The 25,113-nt window shown below is 40.0% G+C and overlaps 1 protein-coding gene and 1 long non-coding RNA gene across 2 annotated transcripts in view; both read left to right on the top strand.

Moving 5' to 3' along the window:
• Positions 1 to 25,113, top strand: part of LOC116034797 (cingulin-like protein 1) — a 78,726-nt gene that overhangs the window by 34,424 nt on the left and 19,189 nt on the right. Inside the window, exons 4-6 of the mRNA XM_031277539.2 lie at positions 12,378 to 12,495; positions 13,946 to 14,136; positions 16,336 to 16,420. Of these exons, the coding sequence (XP_031133399.1) occupies positions 16,382 to 16,420 (39 nt within the window). The 5' untranslated portion in view covers positions 12,378 to 12,495; positions 13,946 to 14,136; positions 16,336 to 16,381. The remainder of the gene's footprint in view (positions 1 to 12,377; positions 12,496 to 13,945; positions 14,137 to 16,335; positions 16,421 to 25,113) is intronic.
• Positions 1,791 to 8,547, top strand: LOC116034798. Its single transcript, XR_004101206.2, has 3 exons — positions 1,791 to 1,906; positions 7,613 to 7,617; positions 8,536 to 8,547. It is a non-coding gene; the product is annotated as an uncharacterized LOC116034798 (long non-coding RNA).

Below are 25,113 nucleotides of genomic sequence, written 5' to 3'. Positions count from 1 at the left end.
TCACCCTGTCGCTGCTTCTTTCTGTGCTCCTGCCATGACGAGCAGTTTGGCAGAACAACACTTCAACTGGTCTCAGTTCTGCCAGACGAGACAAGCTAAAACACATCTCCCAATTCAAGGTGTGCCAGCAGAGACACACACACACACACACACACACATACACACACACACACACACACACACACACACACACACACACACACACACACACACACACACACACACATGCCCACATTGTTCTGGTTAATTTCCAGGAGATCTCCTAATTTCCCAGCAACGTTGGTTCTCATTGCCAAGACTGGTCGGTTCCTTTCATAGCTTGGATCAAAAGCTTATTAAGAGGAGATTAATGGTTTCTTATGACTACTGTTATATGTCTCCCCCCTGGTTGCCCTGCCCAACATGGTATCCACTTCTCATATCAAACTTGGCTTACTGGAAGAAGACGTCACCCTGCTTTCATTTTACTGGGGGTTTTCCTTGGCTTTAAGAGAGGCTTATCTGGTAATGACAGCACCAAGACAGGGTTGGGCTTTCTGAAGAAGGAAAAGAGGATAGAGCTACAACTCTGCAACATTTAGCGACAGAGATAGAGTCTTTCTTTTTTTTCTGAGTGGACTTCACAAAGCTGCAGGTATCAAGCAGCTTTCACACCAACAACTTTTAAGAACAGTGCCTTTAAAACTCGGAACAGAACAGTCTCCATCCCCAGACAAGACAAGTGTTTGTTAGAAGTGAGAACATAATCCCAGCCAAGTACCAACCTTCATGTCTTTGCGGTGAAGCTAAAGCAGTTTTTAACGGTCTTATGGACCAAACTTTTCTCACACCAAGCGAGGCAGAGTTTAGAACGAAGCGCATTCTGTAAAGCATCACCATGCTTCGAAGCAGCAAACTTGAACGACAGACTGCATTAGAATGTTAACGGTCACAACATGTTTTTTAATTTAATAGTTATATTAATCCATTACAATGTTTGCTTCCGGAGAAATCAAACAAAATCCCAAATAACTATGTCCGGAACCTCTAAAGATAAACAGTGAGTTTAAATAAAAGGTAGATTTGGCATATGCATATCTTGCTTACTTGTTTTTAATATTTAATATTTTAAAGCTTCAGTGCGTAACTTTTTGTTATTAATAAACGTTCGTTACATTCAAGCCATTGCCAAATGAGTTGCTACAAAGCTAATTAAGACTATCAGCTCCACACAACTCTCTCTGTATTTCCAACCCAGTCTCACGGCAGTTCGTGAAATGGTCACGTAATTTAATCTATTGATTCGTGTACACAGTCACGTTTATCTTGTTTTTTTCATGATGGTCAGCACGTTTTTTAAACTAATGTATTAAGAGCGACTACGGTAGCGAGTAGTATGAAAAGCCGAAAATCCGCGTAGGGAGGTTGGTTGGGGTTGTGCATGCACACAGGACTTTCACCCCGGAGACCAGGGATCGTGTTCCGCGTGTCACATTTCCTAAACTCAACCGTCCCGTTCTTCTTTTACTAAACCCAACCGTCACACCCACGTCACGGAATTTTCGGCGATCGTGTTCATTTCACAGCTGACTGACAGAAAGAATTGTGCTGTGATCACGAAAGATGCTTTCCATTGAAATACATTAGTTTAAAAAACATGCTTACCATCACGAAAAAAAACGAGATAAACGTGTCCGTGTACACGAATCAATAGATAAAAAATTACGTGACCATTTCACGAACTGCCGTGGGACTGTGTTGGTATTTCTCAGTATGGCTATGTTCAGAAGATTGTGGCGTCCGGTGACTTTCCCACGCAGAAGCTCGAGTTAAGATAATTACCTCTTCTGAAGAGTCCATCACGTTTTTTTAATCCTCCGTGTCCTCCTTGGCTACTAGCAACTGTGTGGCAGAGGGGTGGGGGCACGTTAATTTTTTCCCAATAAGCAATTTTATTTCCAAAAACTAATTTCATTAATTGATGCTGATTTTGGAAATCTTGGGTCCATTGATGCTGACCTTACACCAATCGACTTTTCAAGCGATTTCACTGTCGCAGACTAATTTCCAATACTCAAAATCATGAGAATCTTGCAACAGTTGGGACGCGTTCCCATCGTTTCAGTCGCTTGGTGAAAGGTATCGTCAGGGTAAAAAAACTCAGCCTGAGCTGTCTTAAGAAGGTCTTTTTCCCATCTTGATGTTCCCACAAAATGAAACATAGATGATGAAAATAATGAAAACCGGAAGTGAACGGGGTGGAGGAGGGTCGCATCAATTTTGCCTGTAATGACAACTGACAGCAGCAAAGAGTAGAAGGATTTAAAGTTTGAATGCAACAACGCGATAGCTCACAGAGATTGTGGCCAAATCTGGTTGGTTTACCTGAAAAAGTAAAACGCCCACATTCAGCTGATGACAATGCAGCTGATTAGGTAGGGAGAGAGAGGAATGTGACACATAGTAGTCTTCCTGAATGAACTTACGCTGCGCTTCATTAGCTGGTATTAATGCTTAAAGGTGCTCTAAGCGATGTTGGGTGACGTCACTTCTTGTTGACGTTCAAAGTATTGTCAAACAAAATGGAGCCTAGCTCGCCCCTCCCTCTTCCTCATCCCGTCCCCTCCCCCTCCCTTCTGCGCACTAACCCCCCAACCCCCACCCCCAAATCCTTCTTCGTTTGTGGAGCCTGGGCTGTCTACGGAGACCGTGTTTTTTTACAGTGTGTTCAGGGGACAGGCAACTAGCGGATAGTGAGGAGATGTTTGCTGTATGTGACAAAAAATGCTGTAGCCTGAAAAACGCGTGACATCGCTTAGAGCACCTCTAAAGACAGGTATGTTTGGAAGGGGGGTGGGGGGGGTGTTTGTCTTGATGGACAGCCGTCTCAACTTGTCTCGGACTTCCCTGTGTTGTCATCCTACCTCAGCATCACCCATGCCCTGCTGATGTTTGTTTTCTGTCTACAGTGATAGACAAAGATGGCGACAAACCCAAACATTCTATGGGTCATGTCATAGACACATAGTTTTTCTACCATCTATAGAAAAATTGGCCTCAAAAGGAGATTTGAAATCTGAAACGAATCTCCTATTCAGGACTAAAATAGAGCAAAAAAGTTCAGATAAAATGATGAAAACAGGAAGGAGACTTTTATTTTTTTGTCAGTCAACCGGCTCCGTGTGAGTTTCAGTGTAACTGAGCACAAACTGTGTGAACTGAAGACAAACTGTCAACATACCAAAATGGCACACTAACCATTTCAACTCCCTTCTTCATGGCTGTCATTCCTGACATGTTTGTCATCCTTCTCAGAAATCTTTTTTATGAACACACTTTGAGTATTTATTACTGGGAGCATCCAGAGCAAAAGAGTGGCCCAGTGCCTTTGACCTTTGGCCTTCCAGCCTGTGAAGTCGGGACACACCCAAGTACAAAACTTCCAGATATTCTTACATAAAAGGATTCTTTTTTCATGTTTGTTTTTAAAATTCACAAGTGTAAGTAGAAGAGGCAATCATGAAGGATCAATTCCATATTATAAAGAAAAAACATGTTCCCTCCAGTAAAATCTATCTATTCAGTGCTGGTTAAAATGTGTCCATCTGTTGAGAAACCTGTCAAAACATGAAGAATTATGTCTGGATTTTTTTGTGTTCTGCTACTCCCTTACACCTGCATGTTATGTGACACTCAAAACAGCCCATTGTCTCTGCTACAGTTATCACAGGGACTATTTTTTTTCAGTAGAAAGTAGTTCCAATGTTCTGTGGATTATTATAGTAACAAGTACACTGCTTCTGGAAAGACAGTTCGGGGGCTAAATATTATTTATTTTTTTATTGATTAATCTACTTTATTTATTAATTGCTTTATTGTTCTGTTTTCAAGATTTCGAAAATGTGTCACAATTTCCTCAAGCCAGAGATGCGTGTTCAGGTTACATGTTTTGTCCAGCCAACAGTCCAAAACCCAAATATATTGAATTAACATTAACAGAACAATATTTAAAAAAAAAAAAAACAGCAATTAACCACATTAGAAAACCTGCGACCGGACACTTTTTTTGGCATTTTGTCTTAAAAAAAATGAAATTGTTGCAGATTATTGACTAATCATTTTAGTTGTTCGTCTTATTTTTTCATTTTTTAAATGTCAACTTTCACTTTTACTGTGAGCTGCTCAAATAAATGATTTGAAGCGTTACTGTAGTGAAAACAGTAAACAAAATTGCATTCTCAATTACATTTTGAGGGAAACTTATTTTCGAGTGACTGCCGCCTGTTGTGAACCGGTCGCTGTTTTAAACACGTGGTTAACATATATAAATATAAATATGTTACGTACACAATTCTATTTTCAATTCAATTTTATTTATAGTATCAAATCATATCAAGAGTTATCTCGAGACACTTTACAGATCGAGTAGGTCTAGACCACACTGTAATTTACAAAGACCCAACAATTCCAGTAATTCCCCCAAGAGCAAGCATTTTTAGTGTGACAGTGGCGAGGAAAAACTTAGGGAGTAACAAGTCAACGTTTCCTTATGGTTTCACATGGGACACCAACAACAGTCTCCTGGGTAAAAGTCCTGTCTTTGTTTGGCCCCAGAAATCTCAAAGACCATGACAAATGAAAGCAAAACTATCTCAATTAAATTTCATTTATAGTATCAAAGATAGATGGGTCTAGACCAGGGATCTTCACTAGGGAGTCCTCAGAGTCAATGCAAGAGGGCCTCCAAATTATTGTTAATTTTAAAAAGTTAAAAAAAAAAAAAATTAAAGTCTTGAATCCAACAAAATCTTTGAAAATATAAATCCCCACTGATGATAGGCTTAATGGCCTATTGGTACGGTAGTCACAAAGGCCACCTACGGATACAGTTCATCCTTAGGATTCACTGTGCCACATGTATGTTTAACATTGAAATATGATTTATAAAATCATGCCAACAATTATTAGGCTATTTTAATGGCTTAGTTTTCTATGCAAAAAAGGTACGTATAAAGGCTCTAGGCCGCCCTAAACGTTATTGTAGGCCTAGTTTAATATGCAACTTAATTTTATACAATACATGTAGTAAGGGGTCCCTGCACCGTCTCTCTTTCAGTTAAGGGATCCTTGGCTTAAAAAACGTTGAAGACCCCTGGTCTAGACCACACTCTATAATTAACAGAGACCCAACAATTCCAACAAGAGCAAGCATGTAGTGCCTGGATATCTGCATTTATAGATACCATTACGACTTTTTGTGTGAACTGCCCCTTAGATGTAAGCACAAAAGCAAACAAAAAAAAAATTTAAAAACTAAACTGGATTCTATAAATTTCCATTTTGATCATTATTGAGAACAGTGCTGATCTTCTGCCTCACTTGTTTAATGAAGTAAAACATGCCTGAATTCATGACCTGCTTCATTTAAAAACAGCAAGACATTATTTATTACTTGCAGCAGTGCATGATGGACTAAAAGCTAGCACACAAGACTCAATAGCACTCTGTAGAGGAATAGATGGATGGTGATTGGGTTGTTTTCGGTGCTATTTTCCCATAGATAGACCGAAACAGAGTTTTTGGTCCGGTTATGCAAGGCAAGTTGTGTGTGTTGCCAAGACTAACAGGCACACTGGCAGTTTGGAAAACACCCAGCTGAACTCTGCCAACCCTTCCGTCTTCATCTTCTTCTTCCCTAAGGGATAATCTGTTCATTCTTGTTCATATCTTCAAAATCTACCATGAAATCGATCAACAACGTGGAAAAGCTCAAACCGATGAAAAATGTTTTTTCCCTTCATTTATAGTCACAAATTGTTTCTTTTTCACTTTCTCTTGTTAGTTTCTTTTTTCATTTTTCTTCTTTTTTTATCCCTTGTCTTTCACTTTCTTTTTCTGTATGATTTGTTCATATCCTCCTTTCTGATTTAACGGCACACAGCACGGTTGTGCAATAGAAGAAAACTAAACTTGATTTCTCTTTTCTTCACCCCCTTCTATCTGTCTTTCCTTCCGCTCACCCTGTCAAATTATTTCTGCTCCATCCTTGTATTCCTCTTCCTCCTTTTTTGCTCCTTTCACTCGTCCTTATTTTAAGATGTTTGTCTTATTTTCCTCCCTTTCCCTCTGCTTTTTATTATCTTCCTTTGAGTCTTTCTGCTCTATTTCGCACCCCTTCTACTCCTGTTTGTACTAGATATCTTTCCATCACTCCCCCTCTTCTACATTCTTCATTTCCACTCTTCTTTTTTTAATAGCACAACAACCAACATCTTTTTATCCGTTAGGCTGCAACTGCTACAATTTTTTTCTTTAATGGATTTTTTTTTCCTTTAGTCTGTAAAATGTCAGTCTGACCAACAGTCCGATTGAGGTATTTAGCAGGGGTGGGAGTAAGGGGTGGGAGTAAGTCACACATGTGCAGTCACAAGCGAGTCTCAAGTCTTAACCTTTAAAGGGGAACTATGCAGTTTTTCTTTAGCTTAATTTACCTTAACTGAACAGCTTCGGAGTCATTGGAATGGTTATATGACTTTTTTTTCGAGTTGAATGGTGGTCGTCTCGCTCCCACCTAGCGCCTATGAGCGGAAAAACCACCCTTGCAACTTTCGGCCGGCGTGATATCAGGTCTCGCAATGTAACAAATTGCTTCACGGCACTGCACACATACAGGAACCGGCTAGCTATAAGAACAAGGTAGCGATGGAGTTTTTCACACTATCGTCATGGCTGAGCCGGCAAAAAAGAAGCAGAAAGCTAGAAAACATTGTCGGAGGAACAGAGAAAGAGGAAACGGCAGACTGACCGAGCGAGGAGTCAGACACAAGTAAACATAGGAGCTGCCAAATATCTATTCTGAAGCTGTAGGGGGAGCTCCATAGAGAAACCTGAGAGTAAAAAGCGAAATGGCCAAAACTGCATACCGCCCCTTTAAGTCTCAGGTCACTGTGTTGAGAATCAAGCAAGTCAAGTTGAGTTCCTCCTATAAGTCAAGCATGTCACAAGTCTAGTCATACAGAATTCACATGGCCGTGTAACTAGTAAGTTAACGTGCTCGCATAAATGAATTGAATCGGTTATTTGGCCCTGAATCTGTCCCCTGGTTGTCTTTAACAGATATGTCTTTTCAATAGAATGCACGATCAATTTGAAACCAAGTCTAAAGTAAGTTAAAATGAAAGTTTAACCAGCCGATTATTTAGCTAAAAAGAGACATTGATGTTCCTTTCTTTGTGGGTTTTGTAATGATGGATGAAACTAGATGTTGTCGTCGTGGTGTGCGTGATTTTAGAGCTGCAGACCTTGCACAATGCTGTTCTCTTCTTACTATGGTCATCGACTACATAGTCTCGCATTGCCAGACCTTCCTCCACGGTGCTGCGGAGGAGGGTCTTGCTAGTCCGCACAGCATTCCGGGATGGGAGAAAAACGTGCTCTGGTTTATTGGCATTTCTTTAAACCAATCACAATCGCCGTCGGCGGCGCTAAGCACTGGACGGAGCCACAGTGCCGCTGCAAAATATCCTCGGGAAGGAACTTGTTTTACATACAATAGTTTTAGTCGTGCAACAGAAATCTCAGATTGGACAGATAGTCTATCTAGCTGTCTGGATTTACCCTGCAGAGATCTGAGGTGCAGTTACCCATAGTCCTCATAAATCCACCGGAGTTACATTACAACGCAATGAAAGCGGAAGGTGAGGGACATCCGGCGGAATGAGGGCGGCACCTGAACAATCCTGGAAATTAAACTTCATCGATATAGACTATCGACTACATAATCCTGGAATCCAAATTTTATTATTTTTGGCATAATCCCCTTCATGACGGCAGCCTGCTGCGTTGGCCTCCGCTGGTTGCCAGGTTGGCGAGCATGTGATCATGTGTCAGAAAACAAAATGTAACTTCTCAATATCTTGAAAACGGCAAATATTACTTTGTATTACATTAATAAAAAGTCAAGTCCTTTTTGAGTCATCTGTCAAGTCTCAAGTCTTGAATACCAAGTCAAAGTCAAGTCGAGTCATTTATCAATGTTAGTCAAGCAAGTCTCAAGTCCTCTAATTTGCAACTCGAGTCAAGTCGTGCGACTGGATTCTCCCACCTCTGGTATTATAGTTCACAATAATGATAATGAATAAAACCGAGAAAAGCAGCAAATCCTCACATTGCAGAAGCTGAAACCAGAGAATATAACTTTTGTTTGCACTTATAAACAGAACACTTTATTTAGAATTGCAGATTTGCATGTAGATGTTTACACAAACAATATGAAGTAGAAGTAGAGACATTAACATTCGTGTACATTTACATACAGGTCTAAAGCATCACCTTTGTCCATCATAGAAACTCTCTTTTTTTATTATACACCTTATTTTATTCCTCAAATTGGATTCTTTTTGTGCTATACATATACACAGTGTAAACACCTTGTGTGACCTCGAAAATGTATATGTGATGGGCTGCAAGTTGGGAGATACATTAATGTGAAATAAACACCCACACATTTTTCACCTGCAATTATGGAGGGAAATGTGTTTGTCACATACATTTAAGCAATTACGGAGCCCTACTCACGCGTTTCTGTATATAAGCACCTAATCACAACATACCGACAGCTGGCTGGCTGGCTGGCTGGCTGTGTGTGTGTGTGTGTGTGTGTGTGTGTGTGTCATACCGATGGATAATGTTCCCTTCTCCTCACACGCAGCGTTTTAACAAAGTCGTTTGATTGGTTCAGATCAATTTTGATTGACAGGTGGCAAAGTTTCTCATTTGCATGAAGCTTCAAAGTCTTGAAATCTCCTCATGATTCCTCTCGAGGTGTTCATTTCTTCTGAACATTGAACTGAAACGGAGCAGAAACATATCCACTAGATTTCAGAGTTGAAGTTGAGACTTCATACTGCAGTCGAGTAAGAAAAATCCTATGTTGGGCTACATACAGGTTGTCATGTCAGTCTGTTACTGCTCATGGGAATCGTGGAAAAGCATCTTTATTTCTACCCAAATTTGTTATTGTCGTTGGTGTTTTTAAACAATAACTTACAGAAAACTATAAAATAATTCAAATGGAACGTGGAGAGAAAGAAAAATGAATCTAAAATTATCAAATTAGATATATTTTCAATTTATTTTGTATAAGGGATATTGGAATCATAGGCATATATTTTGGGGGAGAAACAGGCGATATGTCCCCTTCAATATTTAGAACACGTGCATTTGTTCCCCCCAATAAAAACATGAAGGGGAACAGGGGTTAACAGTAACACATTTCAAACTAGAAATGAGTCAAGTTATTTGTAGTATAGGAAGCAGGAAGTTTTACATCCAATCACAGTAATGATGTTAACACATACAGTAAATCAGACGATACACAGGTAATTTAGTGATATCCCTGCAGTTGTGGTCTTGACTGGTCTTGAAATAAAATCCTGAGTCCTCTTTATCCAAGAACGAGACAAGACCTAATAAAAATGTGGTCAATTCCGAGACGAGACCTTCAAAAAGTGGTCTTGAGACCAAGACCCGTCCCGAGTACTACAACACTGCCATAAAATCATTGTGAAAATGTTTACTGAGGTACTAAATCAAGTGAGAAGTAGGGTCATTTCCCCATGGACTTCTTTATAATCAGACTTCTTTTTGCCTCCAGTGGAGTCGCCCCCTGATGGCCATTAGAAAGAATGCATTGGCTTCACTTTTCAGGCCCGGAAGTTGCTGCTTAACAGAACGCTTTATGTGTCATGCGATGGTATTTTGAAAATGACTAATGATGCTTTCAAGATGTTTTACATTCTTACAACTCTACACTGACACCAGGGTTGGGCGATAAGTCAATATTGTTGAGCGGATTTGAGCAAAATCATATCATCATCATGTTACTGTGTGTACTGATCTCATCTAATCTACAAACGTCTGTTGTCCAATGAATGATTCTGAGCAAGCTGTAATTAAAAATAATGTAGTTTGACAGGAATCATCCGTATTATTAGAGTTTTTTTGTGATTGTTGCGCACAAAAATCCTTGATTATGCAGCATGTTTTCTTAAGAAATGCGATGGAATATGCAGGATATTTATGCGATGAAATTGCGGGAACTTGCAAAAACTGCGGTTTCATCATGGCTTCATCGCGGGGTTTGCAGCTTTTCGATGATGTTCACGTCGCGTAATTACGTCACTTCATAACGTTCCCATGGCAACAGGGGAAAATGGCTGCTCTTGTGTGAAGTAAACGCAACATTTTTCAACTTTCTGCTAAGATATACGTGACTTTTTTGCAACGAAAATGCGGGGATTATGAAATTATGCAAGCCCCGCATATTTTGTGCGGAAATCGGCAATTTATGCAGCAAAAGTGCGGCGTATTTGAAAAAATGCAGCCCCCGCATAAATATGCAGACTTTGGCTGATTATGCATTGAATTATGCGATCGCATAATCGCGTTTTTCTGGAGGGAGTGATTGAAATTTTCCTAATTTATTGCAAAATATTCAAAAACATCCAACATGAATTTAACAACAACCCAATGCTTAGTTTGTTGTCATCAGACATTTTCTTCAGCGGTGTTTCAGATTGTGTTTGTTGCAGCAGGACATGTGCGTGAGAATGTAAATCCGAGATCATCGTCTTTTAGACACAGGTTGTGTCTCGTCACACACACAGTGGAGCCTCCTTAAAAAACCTCATTAACAGAGTGTTAATATATTTCCCAGAGGGCCTTTGTGTTGTCGTAGCGTCGTTTGCGTCCTTCCTACTCATTTGTCTTTCTCTTCATGTTGATATCGGTCCTTCAGTGAGTTCATCAAAGGCTTCCCCTCAGACGAGCCTCCTCTTCTTCCTCACAAACAAAACACTTGTGTGCCTCTCCTCCCCTGCTGCTGGGCCTCTCTGTTACAGAGGGTTAGTGCCTCCCAGTGGACACACGCTCAACTACACTCTGATGTCTCACTGCATTGAACTGCTTTACTTGGGCCTTCATTTTTCTGGCTGCATTCTTTATATCAGTGGTTCTCAAGCTTTTTTCAGTAATGTTCCCCTTTATGAACAGTTTTTTTAAGCCATGTACTAACCCCTAACCAGCGCGAATACTCTTTGGTAGAAAAAAAAAGTCTCTATAAAGAGGAACAATACAGCGCTGTCAGCAATAGATTTACTAAACCTTGGACCTGGAAAACTTTTAAATGCTGATGGAAAAAGGCGACAAAAGCTTGGAAAAAGATGGTAGGAAGAAGGAAGTAAAGCAAGAATAGGTCGAAAATAATAAAATAAAAATAACTTTGAAAAAAAAACAAGGTAGAAAGAAGGAAGGCAACACTAGGGCGACAAAAGTGACAAAAGAAATTCAAACAAGTGACAAATTTCAAAAAAAAGTGACAAAAACTTTGAAAAAAGCAGAAAAAAAACTTTGAAAAAAGAGACAAAAACTTCCAAGAAAAAAAGCCAGTAGAAAAACGTAAGGAAGAAAGTCAAGGATAGGTCAAAACAAGCGAAAAAACCTGCCAAAAAAGGTGACAGACTTCAAAAACAGCGACAAAAGCGACAAACTTGGAGAAAAAAAGCCAGTAGAAGTAACTACAGCCTTGGAACTGAAAAACATTTTGCAAAAAATGTCACATAACCCCTGCAGTCCTCCAAAGTACCTTTAGGGGTACACGTACCCCAATTTGAGAAACACTGCTTTAAATAATAATACAATAATATAATAATAATAATAATAACTTTTGTATAGCACCTTTAAAACCAATAGTTTATAAAGTTTTTTTAATGATAATAAGAATAATGGCCAGACCACGACAAGAGGAGTAACTAACCAGAATTGTAGAGTCCCAATGTGCAGAACAAATTTTTGGTCAATCCTCCTGGTCAGTAGAAGGTGTATACTTTCGGAACTTAAATTTCCAAACAGAACCCAACTCCAAATACAGGAAATGAACTAAAAACAGCTATTTCCTAGCCTGCAATTTCAACCTAGCACGCGCGTTTGCTGTACACCGCTCCGTAGTGTTGAGAAATAAAGCGGTCTATTAGTCCTCAGTGCGTTTTATGGAACATAATACCCAGTAACAGAGAGTCAGACAGTGTTGTGGGGGGGACATTAAGTCAGTCTCCGCGGTGAGTGAAACCAAAGCAGAGGGACAGACACAGAGCTGTAGCAGAGCCAAAGTAGCTCACTTTTTTAATTCCTTTACTTTATCAGTTATCAGGCAAATAAAACGCTGATACAGATAATCTGCAAACTGACAAAAAACGGCCCCCATAATCGGCTAAGGCTGATAATTAGGCTATCCCTAATATTTTATCATAGTGGAATTTAGCTGTCAAAACTGACAGTGTGAATTGTAAGTGAAGGAGTGAATTTTGTAAACTAAATGTTTTTCTTTTTGTGTTTGACAGACTCTTGCAGATTGAAGGCCGCCAGCAGCTGTTGACCACCGAGCTTTTTCATCTTCAGGAGAAGAAGAAACAGACGGAACGAGAGCTGCAGAGGAACTCCAGCCTTCAGACGTCCGCTGTAAGTAACTACAACAGGAAACTGATATCATACATAGAGTTCCTCCAGTGTATTGTAAGTCTGGTGGCCCACTGGGGCAAAGTTGCCCCCCACCAGACCTAAGACATTGGGGGGGGCGGGGACATTGAAATGTATTATTAAGAAATGTTTTAAACTACAGATACAGGGTTTCCGCGGGGTCTTAAAAAGTCTAAAAAAAGTCTAAAATTTCAAAATCAAACTTTTAGGCATTAAAAAGTCTTAATTTCACTGAAGTATTATGTTCTAGGTTTAAAATTATTTTAAACAGGTGTATGAGCCACATATCGTATGTTGTTTATGGTCTCATTTATATTATTTATTGATTATTATATTGTGCACTTATATTGTAGGTGGTGGGCGTTCGGTTGAGCGCCGCACTAACGCACTTATTTCGACTCACAAAGTAACTTTACATTTGGTAACTGCAGTACTAGTTGTATTTTACGTGTGGAGGAATATATCATTGCAATACAGTCTTGAGCGTGTGTTTATGCATCTCTCAGTGTTTAGTCCCTCGCGGCAGCACTTTGTTGGACAATATAAATATAAATAGAAGACTGTCCTGTTTTTACGCTTGTAGAGCGGATCTCCGTGTAGCATCCACACCACTACGGGCTGCTCTCGTGCCCGGTGTAGCTAGTTTCATTGATTATAGTGAAAGCGTAGTGTTGGAACGTCCGCTTGTTACGCATGCAATGTAGTTTTAAAAAAACTATATAGCATAATTCTGTAATTTTGTCATTCTTTTGGGGGGCGGGCAAACAATGGTAGGGGAAACACTATCAAAAGTGAGAAAAATGACATCTGCTCCTTCCGTTACCTCAGTTTACTTAATTCTTCCATCTGACTTATGAGTCATATGGCCACGTGCAAATTGCATTGCTAATAAACTTTTCTGTGTTCATTCCTACACAGATTAGCTGATCATTGTAATAATATCATTGCCTTTTGAGTTAATCAATTGATAAGACGCCTACGACAGCGTATTATGGCTATTGTAAGAAAAACATAATGATTGGTGGTTCCTTTTTTTTCCTTGAAAAAAAGTTTTTTTTCTCGTAAATTTACCACCTTAGTCTTAGAGAATATCCATGTTTTTTTTCATACATTTGTGACATTAATCTCAGAGAATTTCTGAGTTTTTTTCTTGCAAATAGTTATAATCTCGTAAGTGTGAGTTTTTTCTACTAAATTTACCACTTTAATCTCAGAGAATATTAAAAATATCCAAGTTTTCTTTCTCGTAAATGTAATGACTTCAACCTCAGAAACCTCTGAGTTTATATATTACCCCTCTCCCCTGGCTCAAGGTCCACAGCTTTCAACAGCATCTCATAGTCTTTCTTTTTTTTTTAGGGAAACCAATGAGGTTGCTGTAGTTCCTATTAAGCCTATCAGTAAAACTGCTGTCCATTATTACCCTCCCCAGTTTCAGCTGTGTGTTTGTCGGGAGCTTCAGGCCTCCGTCACCGAGTGTTTGCTCCAATCAGAGAGGTTGGTGTTCCAAGAGGAGGCACTGAGCGCGCTCCGTAACCTGCTGAGCCAAGACCTGCAGAGGTACCAGGAAGAGACGCAGAGACTCACCTGTTTCACACGGAAAATACTCAAACAATCCCACAGGTACCCAACTCGTCTAGAATCTATTTAGTTCACCTTTGATTTACTTCACATTATTCAAAAAGCTATTATAATGGCTAAGCCTAAGACGTAACCACTGAGGGGCTGCTAGACGGGCTTATAACAAACAATCCAAGGCTAGCTGACGCGTTCGCTGTACACCGCTCAGCATAGGTGCCGAAAATACTGAGCACCCACGTGTGCCAGACTGCCAGTAGGCTACGTTCATTTAAAATTCAACATTGCAGTTGGTGCTAAGTGGAGCGTCTGTCATAGTGTGATTGGTTATGTCGCTGTCAGTCCCCTGTTCCATATCCTATCCACCAATCACAGCGTCTCTCGGATGAAAACGCCTCTTTGATTCTTAATTTCCCACGAAGCTGATCGCGGTTACGTGTCAGTTCAACTTTTCATCTCCAATCCTATCTGTATTTGTGACAAGTGGTGCTGTCCTGAGTTGAAAGATAGCCTACTTTACGGCTTTATTATCGAGTTAATAGGCGTGTGTGTTCGTGTCGGCCGCTGTCCATTTCCTAAGGTTCTGAAATGTAAAAATTTTTTGACAAATTTATTTAGGACGTGCGCCCATGAGCACCCACGGAGGAAAACATAAATCGGTGCCTATGCCGCTCAGTAGTGTTGAGAAATAACACAGTCTAATAGTCCTCGTTGCATTTTATGGATATTTATTGCTCACTAAGATTGCTTTCACACCTACCTCCTTTGGTCCATTGAAAACTAACCCTGGAGCGTTTGGTCGGATAGTCCGATTCGTTTGAGAAAGCTCATCCAAATTCTGGGGGTCTCGGTTTATCTTCCATGTGAACTAGAGTTCGGGTTCACTTCAGGTGAGAACGCGATCCGACCCAAATACATGAAGTGAACCAAATACAGAGCATTTACTAGCCTGCAATTTCAATCTTGCACACAATTCACGGACCACTATATGATTTAAGGGATGATAACTTTCCGATCCATAAGCTGTTCTGAGCACACTTCGCTGGTCGTCTGTGTGACATCATCATCTCTCTCCTTCACTCGTTGTCTGTCAGCTGCTCACATTGTTCGCCTCCTTCTAAAATATCAGAAACACTGAAGCAGAACCAGAAAATGTATATAAATTTGGTGTTGCTCAATTATTTTTGAGACCATGAAGTGTCGGCGAGTTTCGGATGTTCTGTCCAATAAACAAGTGACCGTCTCGATTGCGTGACGTGTGTTTACAGTGTTTGGTGCGTTTGACAAAGTGCAGTGTGAAAGCAAACCGAACCAAATGAAAACTAGAGAAGAGAGCGAACTATAGGTGTGGAAGCGCCCTAAATGGTCTTTAAAATAAGCATGCAAGAATCCATCTGTGTCCATCAAGCTCCTTAAACTTCTCAACATTTCACACACCTTAAAGGAACACGCCGACTTATTGGGACTTTAGCTTATTCACCATATCCCCCAGAGTTAGATAAGTCCATACATACCCTTCTCATCTCCGTGCGTGTCGTAACTCTGTCTGACGCCCCCACCGCTAGCCTGGCTTAGCACAGATCCTGGAGGTAACCGGTTCCAACTAGCCTACTGCTCCCAAAAAGTGATATTTACATGTTGTGATTTGTATAGTCACAGCGTGTACAAATAACAAGGTCACATGAGACACAGCCATCTTCTAACCGTACACATACTGGGAACTATATTCTCAGAAAGACGAAGCACTGCTCCATCTAGCAGTAGGCCAGTTACCTCCAGGATCTGTGCTAAGCTAGGCTAGCGGTGGGGGCGTCAGACAGAGTTACGACACGCACAGAGATGAGAAGGGCATGTATGGACTTATCTAACTCTGGAGAATATGGTGAATATGCTAAAGTCCCAATAAGTCGGCGTGTTCCTTTAACATGCGCTACCGTAGCATTGCGGTGCGGTCAAAAACTATTTGTGCTCCTCCGACTAACAACACACCTGTTACCTGACAAAAGGTTCCTACCTAAATACACATGCACAATAGTGACACCTAGTGGACAATTTGTGTCCTACACACACACACACACACACACACACACACACACACACAAAACATGAAAATGGCTCTTACACCTGTTGTTTTATATGTGAAGTATAAAATAAATGTTGTAATTTGACTGTTTCAGACAAAAACTGTGGTTGACTTTCCCATCTGAAGGTATTCAAACATTTTACTTTGTATTTCTCCTCCAGGTCAGACCCAGAGGAAACGTCCAGCAGCAGACAGAGTGACGGCAGCATGCAGGGAAAGAACGAGCCAGAGCAAGAAAACAACATGGTACAGTTGAACTAAACTCACAGCATCTGCGTGTTCTCTCTGATCTGCTGTCTCACCTCGCTTCAGGTTGTTCTGCGAGTTGTATTCTGCTTTCTCGTTCTCAGCACGGTCAAACCTCTAACAACGGTATTTATTGTTTGTATGCCGGTGAGTTTTTTAGCCCTAACAAACCAAACTAACAACACACCTAACCCTAGATATCGTTCTGTAGGGTTAGGGTTCAGCTAAAGCTCCAAACACTCTAGATCTGGACATTTTTTAATCCAACTTCCTGGCCCAATCAGACAGCTATGATTGGTCCCGCTCTGGATTAGAGGGTCTCCTGCTGTGTTTGCCTGATAACGTTCTTTGTGCGAAACCTTTTCCTTAATATTCTTAATATATTTCCTTAATATGACATACCATCCTCCTTTTCCTGGGAACGTAATCCTTACCTGGACCAAGTACAGATTTTTTTAACTGATGTTTTTATGGCTGGTCCGTTTTTGTTTTGCTGTTTTGTGAAGCACTTTGTGACGTGGATTTTGAAAAGTGATGAATCCACGTCGACCCGCCTGACTTCTCACATCTCTGCAAATGCAGCTTGTTCAGTGGACAATGATATGGAGAAATCCTTAAAACTGTGTATCGGCTGTCCAGTGTGAGTGAGCCAATCCGCACCAATAATTTGCATTAATCAACCACCCAAACCTGACCGGCAATGTACTGTACATCAATGAATCTAACAAAATGAGGTCCTGAAATAATTTGAAGTAACAAATGAATTACATAATAATACTTATTTCAACAACATTGTCTGAAACAAAACCCCGATTTCTTCATTCGCATTATAGGACCGGTGTCAATTTAGTCCAACAAGGTAAAGTTCAACATATAGTAGACGAGAAATAACCAACAAAGCAAAACTTAAATGCTAAAACTTTTATATTGAGGTAGAACAGTGTCCCTGTCTCTTTGTCTACCTGTGTGTGTATATGTGCATGTACTGTATATGTGTGTGTGTGTGTGTGTGTGTGTGTGTGTGTGTGTGTGTGTGTGTGTCTGGCATTGGTCCAGCTGTTGTCAGTCTTTCTCAGGCAGTCGGAGTGGAGACAGAGGAAACATCTGCCTGCTCATCTGGCTCTGTCTGTCACACACACAGCTACAGCAGCTACAGACCTACACACACACACACACACACACACACACACACACACACACACACACACACACACACACACACACACAGCCTAAATCCCCTAAAAAACAATAACAAAAAATCCCATAATAGACTGACACAGTTGTGACAGGAAATGATGAGGGAAGAAACCTTGTTTGGAGTCTTATTATAACAGGAAACCTGTCAAAGTGTCAGCACAGTTTAACTTGTGAAGCTTAAACACAAACAGCCGACAGACCAGCTGCCAACATGCTGCATCCCCAGCACAGAAATACAACATGAATCAGACTCATCCTTTTCACTCTCTACAGATTTTTTATTGAGAAATACCTGGTTTTCCAGTAGGAATTCAAAGTGAAAACTGCACCAAAAATGGATCATTTGATTGACCTTTGAGTCGATTTTGGAAGGTGCGGGTTCATAGTTTGCTTGTGCACATTTAACAGCTGAATTCATACAGTATCAGTTTAAATGGATAACAACCGACAATTCAAAATCAACACATCTCAGTTAATTACGAAGGAACCAGAAATCCCACAAGCTGGGCTGACTTTATTCAGTAACACGGATGCAGTCAGCAGACCTTCATCAGGTAAGACAGTGCCTAGTCTTGTTAGATTGTTATTAGTCTGGATTCATTTACCGGATTATCACCTGGCAGAATGTGGTTTGTGGCCGTTTATAACCCTAGCTGTTTTCAAAACCGTTCCCTAATTCACTCACTCACTATTCCCTATATAGTGTTTATTAACCCTCCTGTTGTCCTCGGGTCAATTTTCAAAAAGTTTCCGTACTAGAAATGTGGGTTTCTTTCAACCAAATTGTCAAAAAAATAAAGTGGATGGTTCCAGGCAACGCTCTTCACAAATAAAATAAATGACCAGTTCCCTACTTTCATTGAATTTGGGTGTTTTAGTCAATTTTATAGCATTTGAAAAAAATGTGATAAAAGAATGTTGAAAAAAGTGACAAAAATGTCCGAAAAAGCTTCCAAAGCGTGGGGGAAAAAACAAAGAAAACGTCAAATAAAGCACAGAAAAAAATCGACAAAAAGTGACAGAAACGTCTTAAAAGCTTAAAAAATCTCGGGAAAAATGACAAAAAACTTGGATAAAGGTGACAATCGACAAAAACTTCCGAAATAGTGACAAAGAACTTGGAAAAAACTGACAAACGTTGAAAAAGATGGCCAAAAACATTGATTTTTTAAATTTTTAATTTTGACCCAGAAAAACTAAAAGTTGCATGGTCGTCAGGAAGACAAAACAAGGGTTAAATAGTGAACTTTATAGGGAACGACCCAACGAGATGAAAAAATGACGTTGCGTCAGTAAATGCGCTGGTTGTTTGTGTGACGGAGGCGGGCGGGCCCATGCATCATGTAAACAAACCGAAACCAAAATACTTCTAATACGTCCCTGAATCAAAGCGAGCACTCAGGAGAATAGTAAAAGGTTGTATATATGTTGCGTGTTACATTTCCACTGTTTAGAAATGAAAGCCTGCTCCAAGTTTCCGTTTCAGTTTTCACGGGTGCTTCTGCTCCGGGAAAACTGCGTTGCATTGTGGTATAGGCGGGTAAAATGTAGGCTACATTTTATGTACACTCAAATTAGCTGTGCATTGTGGGTATTTTATAGTGGACTATATAGTAAATTAAATTATCCGCGGAGAATTCTAAACCCACTACAAAATGGCGAACAAACTATATAGTGCGCTATTACCGTTACAGGGAGCGCTTTCGAACACAGCTCCTGAAAAAATAACTTGTTCTTGTAAAGCAAGAGGCAAATGGCGCCGTGTTGTATCTGTTTTGTGCGGTAAGTCTCAGTGGACAGGGAGGGCGATGGTGACGCAGACCCTCGACACCTTCAGTCTCGCGCTTCGTCCTGTTAATCTAGACCAGCCACTCTGCCCCTAAGAGAGCCTCGGTAACCTTTTCATCAGATTATTTGGGGTTAATCTGTGAGAAAACGAGCCAGGATTTATATAATCACGCATCATGTTGATTAGATAAAAATCTAATAGATTTAGATCAGATTTAATAAAGAGGTTTTTGTAGATTCAGTGATCCATCCTGGATTGGCGACTTTTGTAGCACGCACAAACCACTGTGCAGTCTGCTGCATGTGAGCTCTGTGTGTCCTGTGTTCTCACACCATCAACATATTTCTATTAACTTTCCTAAATTCATTTAATAAACTCAAACATCTCAAACAACTCAAAAAGCGCCCTTAGTTAGAGGTTAAGGCCTCAGCAGCACGACGTACCGTTTAACTGCATCGTTCTTGAGAATAATTAATAATAATAAGAGCTGAAGTAATTATAAATGTGTAAATTAGACCAGGCGTCGTCTGTTTATGGATTTTTGAGAGGGGCAGCTGGATGAGCTAACTGTCAGCATTCCTTCAATATGCGCTCAGAGACAGAAAAACACACATAGTAATTATCAAAAACATAAAACCAAGAAATCTGTTCCATAAAGGTTGGACACAGGTGCAATTAGTAATCGGATGAGGACATCTGGGGTGTAGAAAAGCCTCTGCAGCTTTATGCTCATGGGGGAAACGTTTGGGGAAAATATGTTTTGTATGGATCAGTCTGGGATGAGAGTTATAATATTCTAATTTTGTTCCATTGTATACAAGAGTTTTAACACGTGTAGCATAGATGCAGGTCAACATGCTACCTTTGTGTATTTCTCCACAGTGTAATGTACTGGTTAGTATTCATGATATAAAATATTTTGTTTCACAAAGTGAACTTTTATACTTTTATACATGTTGGAACAAGTATTTAAGAACAGATTTAAGAGACATATTCTTGATTTGGACCATCAGCACCAGCGTGGTTTCTCATTTTTAATCATCCAAAACAACGTTTATTTAAAAATATGTGTATACATGGGTATGCTGCTAAGCATACAAAATCAATTAAAATAGTAAAAAAAAAGTCCTTTGTTTTGTTTAACCAACATTCTAAAACCTTCAAATAAACTGTCTACAATCACACAAGACAAAAACAGGCAGTGAATCCACACAAGAAGCTGGGATCAGATCACTTTATACTTTACTTTATACTCTTTATACTTTTTTTTAATTTACTGATCCCCAGTGGCCTGAAACACACAGGCCTGAAACACACACATGCTCAGGTCCTATACATGCCCAAATGGAGAGATGTCAGAGTGAGTTTGGGGCGTTTTCTTTAGATAAGTGATTTAAAAAATGAATCAAAAATAATTGCTGATTATCTTCTGTCAATCGGCTAAGGATGAATCAATGAATTGTTTCAACTCTACAAGATATATGATCCATGTATTTCTGTATATAGCTTTTAATATTTTCTTTTACCAAATCTGAACAGTTTGCAGTGTTGCTCTACCGACAACACACAGTATGTGGGGACCCTGACTAAGCTGCTTTTAGTTTTCCATATTTAACATATCACTAATAGACATATTTGACAGGCTTACTCAGTGATTATACATCTGAGCTCATTTTTGTTATCCCCATGTGAAATAAAGACACTTCCCGGATTAGTTGATCCAGATTTCAGCCCGATTTCTAACAAATACTCCTGTTGAAGGGAAAATTGTCGGCTTTGCAAAGTGTAAAAACAGGCCGGCCTTAATGCGAGGACAGAGCGCTGGTTGGTTATTAATATCTGTTATTTATTATATAGCCATGGAGGAGTGGGGGGTGGGGGGGTGCACCAATAACAACACAGGAACATATTGCCAAGCAGATTGCCTCGGCCAAACGGAGCTTGACGTGTTGCTCTCTGTGAGAGACGTATACGTGTCCAACACAAGACTGCTGCCACTAATTGGTTATTTATTTCATTTTTTTTTTACTACGCCAGTGTTTCCTCTCTCTCTGCTGCATTGACAGTTTCGCTTTTGTGTGTGAAGCGTTTAAGTGCATCTGTGTGTCACAGTTCTTTAAGTGTTTGATGTTAAGGGGATGCATGTGTCTCACAGTTTTAACTCTGAGTGTGAGTTTAGACTGAGAGAGGTTTTTGTGTGAGGAGAAAGTGAAGAAGTGAGAAAAGTTGTGTGTACTTAGAAGCACTGAGGGTAAAAGTCATGTTTGTGAGACTCTTGAATTACAGTTTGAATTCAAGAAAGTGAGAAGTAGTAGTCTCACACACACACACACACACACACACACACACACACAGCCACAACATGTACTGTAGGCTAATAGTGGCTAGGATGTTACTATGTTGTTGATGTTAATAAGTCTTCTTTTTATATTTTCCAAGACATTTTTTGCAAAATATATTTACAACTACAATGACCTCGAAAACAACCAAGAGGAAGTACAAAACAACCGTGGAAACATCCAAAGCAGCTAAAACCCCAATTAAAAAAAACTATTAACATTCTAAAGAAGAGAAAAACTAATCTAAAGACGCTGAACAAGAAGCAAAAAATAAAACAAACGCTAACAACCATGAGAAGATAAAACTCTGCTGGAAAAGAAAAAGAAAAAAAAACCCTGAAGAGGATAAAAAAACATTATGATGTTCTAGAAAAACGGCCCGAAAGAACTTGAAAACCACCAAGAGAAAGCTACAAAGAAATAGGGAAATAAACGTAAGAAGATGGAACACAACCTGGAAAACAATTCAAAGGAACTAGAAAACAACCATGAAAAGAAACAAGGAAGCTGAAAAACAACCAGAAGCTAAAGAACACCCATGAAAAGCTTGAACACAACCTAGAAACTATTTTACAAAAGCTAATTCACATAAGCTAGTAACATTATACAGAAGCTAGCACACAGAAGCAAATTCACAGAAGCTAGTAACATTACATAGAAGCTATACACAGAAGCGAATTCACAAAAGCTAATCACAGAAGCTAATTCAAGAAACTAGTAGGCTACACAGAAGCTAACTCACAAAAGCTAATTCACAGAAGCTGGTACACATAAGCTAATTCACAGAAGCTAGTAATGTTACACAGAGGCTATACACAGAAGCTAATTCACAAAAGCTAATCACAGAAGCTAGTACAGAGAAGCTTATTCACAGAAGCTAGTAACGTTAAACAGACGTTAGCTAGTACACAGAAGCTAATTTTAAATTTTAAAGTTTCTCTCTTAAGAGCTTGTGTCAGCAGACAATACCCTACCAATCCCTTTGGACTGGGATTTTGGTGTCTTCACAATCCTCAAAGCTGTTAGGTGGCCACTAGTCTTGCTTAGCAGATGTTGGCTATAGTGCTAGGATAAAGCCTGACATTGGGCGCCCCTTCCGCTATGTCTCCTATCTATTTTGCATGGGCACATGGGCACTGTCGGTGCATCTCGGGCGGTTGTGATTGGTTGCCCTATCCCAGAATAGATAAGCAGTGTAGCCTGATCTGTCAGCGCTGTGGAGATACTGTAGGTCTGGCAATGCGAGACAAAATAATGAAATGTATGAAAGTCTTCAAGCTAAAAATGGAGGAGACAGGTTTGGTCCCGACAGATGATCAAATTTATTGTTCCCATCTTGATGATTTTTTATTGTTCGGTGTGCAGATGGCCAAGAGTTGATTCTTTGTGTGATCTCTGGGTAAACCAGCCTGTCTATCAAAGAAATCCTTGTAAACTCTCACAAACATGTCCAACGCTTTCCACACCAAATTCCATTTTTCTAGGTATTATATCTAGGAGATGGAGCCACGGCAGTGTAGCCTACAGTTATGGCCACTCTACTGGTTTAACAATGTCTTCTTTGGCTCTGAAGGAGCTTCACCAAGTCTGAGAAAGTGACCCTGATGATGTCATAGTGATGTCATCAGTGTTATCAGCTTGGGCTTGGACAACACAAAATTTAATGGCAGGGTGGCATCTCAGACTGTAAATGTGGAAGTTTACCAGACAGGGATGATCTAACAAAAAACTATGTTGAGTTGCATTATGGGAAATGTAGGATACAGGGTTTTTGTAGCTTGAGATAACCTGAAAAAATCAAGTTATCTCAGCCTCTGCTGCTTCTATTTCAAAGTCTTCAGTCTGTAAATAGGATCTTCAACACTTTATGTTCTCTTTTCATCACTAACTAACTAGCACGTCATCATCTCGGATAAAAACAGAAACCCTCCTGAGTCAACGTGCTCACCGCCTCTATGGAACTTTTATTCTAGGGAAAAACCCTGAGAACTTCTGCACCAAACATCAGTGAGGCATTCACTGTATTTCCCAAGATGCATTGCTGTTATATATCTGGGTCAGATGGTGTACAGCTCTACGCCATATGTCTTTACTGTAAGGCCACAGGGAATGGATGAGCTGTGTGTGTGTGGACAGGAATATGAGAATATGGTTCTCCTAAAAAATGAGAAACGTTTCTGTCCCATGGAGGTTTAAAAGGTTAGGAGAACAAAGAAAAAAACCAAAATGATAGAAGTCATTAACGGCGCAAATTACTTTAACGCAGACCGTTACAGATCTAACTCTCGAGGCCATATGCTGTATGGGGAGTGTTTTATTTTGAAAGGCCTCTGGTATTTTCTTCACCTCGTATCCATATATACATGAATCATTGTAGCGCGTAGAATACCACACACATTGATGCATTCATATCAGAATATAAACTGTTATTTTCAACATGTTAAATAATTTATTTAGAGTATATGAACTAATGAATCAGCCTTAGATTTCTCCTCTGATCCTGTCTGCTTATCCAGTGAACCTTTGTGGGATCTTAACCTGAATGTTGAGCAAGTCATCCCAATAAATGTACTGTTCATAAGGACAGAAATACAAGAACACACGCATTTCATCGCCAACGAGTGTGTCCCCGTCTCTTCATTCCATGAGGCTCAGAGAGTCCAAATTGAGCGCGCTCAGCTCACAGGGCAAAAATAATAACATTAAAAATCATCAGCTCAGAGCTAATCCCACCACGGCCGGTAAACATTTTAATACCGTGGTGATTAGCAGCGATCCTAAACCCCAGCCCTCTCAGTCCTCCCAGGACCCGGCTCCTCTCCCGACCCAGACTTGGCTCACACTCCCTGGGGGAGGCGGCCAGGCGAGACCCTGGATTAAGGCCACTCAATGCTTTAGACCCTCGAGACCCGAAAGTTAAACCCCTGGACGCTCGCCATTTCATTTCTCTAAGTGGCATATAGGCCTCCTTGTTATGATGTTAATTAAAGTTGGATTTAATCAAGTGGCTTTTTCTCAAATAAATTAGAAATGCAACCATTTTCTGTTGTTTTCCTCTCTGTTGGTAGTGTGTGAGTTGACGTTCTGTTTTTGTTTTAATTTGTAGTCTATCTGTTTATATATTTATCTGTCCTTTTATTTCTGTGAGAAAGTGGGATGTTGTGCTTCGGGGGGAGGGTGGGGATTTTTTAGATGAGGGAGCAGATGTTGCCCTTCCTCAACAGGGATTTATGTCAGGATAGGAACACACACACAAACACACACACACTGGGCTTCATGTCATTATGTATGCATTTCATCAGTCAACAACATCTACACTGTTAAGACAGGAGACAGAGACGGAGAGAAAAACATGCTATTCACATGCT

The sequence above is a fragment of the Sander lucioperca genome, chromosome 14 (assembly GCF_008315115.2).
Source record: "Sander lucioperca isolate FBNREF2018 chromosome 14, SLUC_FBN_1.2, whole genome shotgun sequence".
Lineage (NCBI taxonomy): Eukaryota > Metazoa > Chordata > Actinopteri > Perciformes > Percidae > Sander > Sander lucioperca.
The sequence above is the reverse complement of the archived record's forward strand: the minus strand, read 5'-3'. Positions and strand labels throughout refer to the sequence as shown.